A 4,947-nucleotide genomic window follows, 5' to 3' on the forward strand; every position below is an offset into this window, starting at 1 on the left:
TGTTGCAATGATGGGCAAGGCTGCAGATGGGCACTGATCATGTTGCAATGATGGCCAAGGCTGCAGATGGGCACTGATCAGGTTGCAATGATGGGCAAGGCTGCAGATGGGCACTGATCATGTTGCAATGATGGGCAAGGCTGCAGCTGGGCACTGATCAGGCTGCAGATGGCCACTGGGCAAGAATGCAATGATGAGCACTGATCAGGCTGCAGATGGGAACTGACAAGGCTGCATTGATGGACACTGACCCTTACTTTGCTTCAAAATTCTTTATTTAAAATGTACATTTTTTATTTATTTTTTCCTAAAACTTCCCTCCTATAATGTCTGTGTCTGTGTTATACGCCGATAAATCCGGCACCCCTATGGTTCGCCGGTGGAAGCATGGACTGATCACTCGAGTCTCCCGGGACGGGAGAGCCAAAACAAAAAAGCTTTGGGAGGGGCAGTACATCCTCTCCCGCTGCTTGTAAAAGCAATCCAGCGGCTAATTGGCCACTAGGATTGATTTTTACAAGACAAAACTGGGATGGTATAACCGCTCAAAATCCAGCAATGTGTACTGGTCTATCGCTGGGGCGCTGGACACAAGAGCTAACACTCAGTCTGTCTTTTCAGATGGAGAAGTGTTCGGAGAAGAGGACTTGCGGCTCGTTGTCGGGGACGGTAAGAACTTGGATGGGAGCGGGTTGGACTTTAATGCCGGTATTGGGGGATGGGATTGTAATTGTACAGCTAACAGGTTATCATCTCTTTATATAGAGAGAAGGGAATTGTAGGTTGTTGTTTCCCTCATTCTGCTGATTAATGGACCTCTCTTTGTCCTTCCCTCCCGCACAGGTGACGGTCACCTTCCATGATGTGGCTGCTTGCTTCCAGGAAGAGGACTGGGAGCTCATGGAGCAATGGCAGCAGGATCTGTACCGGGATGCCATGAAGGAGATTCACTCTGCATTGCATAATCTAGGTGAGTGACAGAGGAGAAAGCAATTCATGTCTAAACTGCTGGCAACAAAAGTCAGTACACCCCTAGGTGAAAATGTCCAAATTGGGGCAAATTAGACATCCCCCCCCCCCGGGGTTATGTGACTCGTTAGTGTTACAAGGTCTCAGGTGGGACTGGGGAGCAGGTGTGTTAAATTTGGGTCTCTCTCTCTCTCTTTCTTTCTCTCTTTCTTTCTTTCTTTCTTTCTTTCTTTCTTTCTTTCTCTCTTTCTTTCTTTCTCTCTTTCTTTCTTTCTCTCTTTCTTTCTTTCTCTCTTTCTTTCTTTTTTTTTCTCTCTTTCTTTCTTTTTTTTTCTCTCTTTCTTTCTTTCTCTCTTTCTTTCTTTCTTTCTTTCTTTCTTTCTTTCTTTTTCTCTTTCTCTCATTGGGGCAAATTAACCACCCCCCCCCCTCCCCGGGGTTATGTGACTCGTTAGTGTTACAAGGTCTCAGGTGGGACTGGGGAGCAGGTGTGTTAAATTTGGGTCTCTTTCTCTCGTTTTCTCTTTCTCTTTCTCTTCTCTTTTTCTTTCTTTCTTTCTCTTTCTTTCTCTTTCTTTCTCTTTCTTTCTCTTTCTTTCTCTTTCTTTCTCTTTCTTTCTCTTTCTTTCTCTTTCTTTCTCTTTCTTTCTCTTTCTTTCTCTTTCTTTTTCTCTCTTTCTCTTTCTTTCTCTCTTTCTCTTTCTTTCTTTTTTTCTTTCTTTTTTTCTTTCTTTTTTTCTTTCTTTTTTTCTTTCTTTTTTTCTTTCTTATTCAAATAAGCTTTATTGGCAGGACCAAATACATGTTAGCATTGCCAAAGCAAGGAAAAGGGGGAGGGGGTAATATAAAGGGGAAAGGACATAAGTCTGTGAAAGTCCTCAGGTTTTTCATGTCCCTCTCAGTCGGTGACACGCTGTCACATATTGGGCAGCTATCTTCGCCATTGGCTCCTCTTCTCCCAGTAGAATTTGGAGTTTCCTCTTCTCTTCTGCAGAGTTGAAGTCCGGGATGAGAGCGGAGAGTCTCTGGAAGTGAGTGTCCCTCACTGATGAGTACTTAGGGCAATGTAGCAGGAAGTGTTCCTCGTCCTCAGGGACCCCCTGGTCACATTGCTGGCACAGTCTACTCTCCCTGGGCTTGTAGGTCTGTCTGTGCCGTCCTAATTCCATTTCCAGGCTGTGGGCGCTCAGTCTGTACAAGCTCATTGTCTGTCTCTCTTTGGGGTCTTGTAGCACCTCCAGGTACGGGGCCAGTTTGTATTCTCTCTGCAGTGACTGGTAAATTGTTAGTTTTTTGGAGTTTTTTATTTCGTGTCTCCATTCTCCAACATGTTTTTCTTTGGAGTTATAAGTTATGATTTTTATTTGAGATTTTGTCAGGCCGCATTGCTGAGAGTTTTGGGGAAACAATGTGTTGATAAGTTGTTGCAGGCCACACGGCTTGGACTGGTTCTTGCTGTCCAGTAAGGCTTTATGGTGGTAGGAGTTGGGACTGCTGTTTTGTAGGTGGTCCCAGTATGATAGCGCCCTCTTCTGTACTGCGAGGAGTAAGGGAAATCTGCCCAACTCGGACCGGCAAGCACTGTTGGAGGTGCTCCGATGGACTTGGAGGATGTGCTTGCAGAATTCCAGATGGAATATTTCTGTTGGGCTGGGGTCCCATTTGGATTGGTCTGGGTAGGTGACAGGACCCCAAACTTCACTGCCATAAAGAAGGATTGGGGCGATGACGCTATCAAATATTCTGAGCCAGACTCTCACGGGTGGTTTTAGGTGGTACAGCCGTCTCCTGATGGCATAGTAGGCTCTGCATGCCTTGTCTTTTAGTGCCTCTATGGCTGGCTTGAAGCTTCCTGATTGGGTAATGTCTAGGCCGAGGTATGTGTAGCTGTTAGTTTCATCCACAGTGCAGTTGTTTATTGTGAAGGAAGGGCTCTTTGTTTTGTATTTTTCTTTTGGAACACCATGGTTTTTGTTTTGCCCGAGTTGATTGGTAGTGCCCATGTGGCGCTGTATTTCTCCAGAACTTCCAGGCTGTCTTGAAGGCCTTTCTCTGTTGGTGACAGAAGTAGGAGGTCATCTGCGTACAATAGGAACTTCACCTCAGTGTCATGTAGAGTCAGTCCTGGTGCTGGGGAGGATTCTAGAGCTGCCGCCAGTTCATTGATGTAGATGTTAAAGAGGGTTGGACTTAGGCTGCAGCCCTGTCTGACTCCTCTGGCCTGTCGGAAGTGTTCAGTTCTTTTCCCATTCACCTTTACGCTGCAGCTGTTCTCAGTGTATGAACTCTTGATGACGTCGTATGTTTTCCCTCCTATTCCGCTCTCCTCCAATAGTTTGAGGAACAGGCCTGGGTGCCACACTGAATCAAATGCCTTCTTAAAGTCCACAAAGCAGGCGAATATCTTCCCATGTTTTGTATGGTGGACATGGTTCTTGATGAGGCTGTGCAGGGTGTAGATGTGGTCTGTAGTGCGATGGTTTGGCATGAACCCCCGCCTGACTTCTGCTGAGGACATTGTGTTGTGTCAGGAAGTTGAGGATCCGTTTTGTTGAGGATACTGTTGAATAGTTTCCCTAGTGTGCTGCTGACACATATCCCCCTGTAGTTGGCTGGATCATACTGGTCTCCACTCTTATGGATGGGTGTTATGAGGCCTTGGTTCCATACTGTAGGGTAGTAACCAGCACTCAGGACCAGATTGAACAGTTTACACATTGCAGCGTGTACCTCTGGGGAGCCGTGTTTAATCATCTCTGGCAGGATTCCATCCATCCCACTGGATTTTTTGGTTTGCAGGTTTTGGATTTTCTCCCCAATTTCTTGTGGTGTAATCGGTACATCTAGGGGGTTCTGGAAGTCCTTAATTTTTTCCTCCATGTCATTTAGTCTTTTGATGATGTCTTTTTGTTCTACAGTTAGAGCCTCCTCTGGAATATTTTTGTAGAGGTCCTTAAAGTAGTTGAGCCAGATGTCGCCATTTTGGATGTGGAGGTTGTTTTTCCTGGGTGCTGAGCCAATATTCTTCCATGTTTCCCAGAAAGAATTTTCCTGAAGTGCCTCTTCCAGCTGTTGCAGGTTTTTGGAGATGAGGTCTTGCTTTTTCTTTTTGAGGGTTTGTTTGTACTTTTTCTGTAGGGTGCTATAGGCTATCCTTAGGTCAGCGTTGTCAGGGTCTCTGTGTTTGTTATTGGAGACGGTCCGTAAGGTGTTCCTTAATGCTTTGGATTCTTTGTCGAACCATTTATTGGATTGTTTGTTGGATGGTTTCTTGTAGTTGGTTTTTCTCAACTGGGCTGTTTCTGTAATGGTGTGTAGTATTTTATGGAAGTCCTTTGCTGCCTGGTTCACACCTGGTGGGCTTATCTCATAGGTGGGGTTTTGGAAGTTTTCAAGCTGTTTTTTAATGTCGGGTCTGTCTGTTACCTCTCTGTATTTTGTGGTAGACTGTTTGGACCATTTAAATGATGGTGGCAGGTTGCGGAGAGACGCCCGGTGGAGTTTTGGTGATGGTTTGCTAGAAGATTTGATGTATAGCAGTAGTTGGTTGTGGTCTGATAGGTGTGTTTGTGGGGTGACTGTAAAACCATTGATGAGTGTGGGGTTCATATCTGTGATGGCATAGTCTACCACACTGCTGCCTACATGGGAGCTAAATGTGTACCTTCCTAGAGAGTCTCCCTTGGTACGGCCGTTGAGGATGTAGAGGCCCAGACTGCGACACACATTCAGCAATTTTCTTCCGTTTTTGTTGGTTGTACTGTCATAGCTGTTTCTTTGATTCTGTATGGACTCCTGGTCGTAATTTGCATGGCCCAGTATGTATGTGTTGCCATCAGAACTTGTATAGTCCTTTTCCCTTCCTGTCCTGGCATTGAGGTCTCCGCAGATTAGCACTTGTCCCAGGGATTGGAAGTGGATGACCTCATTTTGTAGGATCTCATAGGTGTCTGGTCTGAAATATGGAGACTCTGCTGG

At 45.5% G+C, this 4,947-nt stretch overlaps 1 protein-coding gene across 1 annotated transcript in view; it reads left to right on the forward strand.

The window, feature by feature from the left end:
• The first annotated feature begins 319 nt into the window (after positions 1 to 319).
• The window catches only part of LOC120936062 (zinc finger protein 436-like), a 23,681-nt gene continuing 19,053 nt past the window's right edge, over positions 320 to 4,947 (forward strand). Inside the window, exons 1-2 of the mRNA XM_040348164.1 lie at positions 320 to 669; positions 844 to 970. Coding sequence (XP_040204098.1) covers positions 559 to 669; positions 844 to 970 — 238 coding nt within the window. The 5' untranslated portion in view covers positions 320 to 558. The remainder of the gene's footprint in view (positions 670 to 843; positions 971 to 4,947) is intronic.

This window comes from Rana temporaria, chromosome 4 (genome assembly GCF_905171775.1).
Source record: "Rana temporaria chromosome 4, aRanTem1.1, whole genome shotgun sequence".
In the NCBI taxonomy this organism is placed as follows: Eukaryota; Metazoa; Chordata; class Amphibia; order Anura; family Ranidae; genus Rana; species Rana temporaria.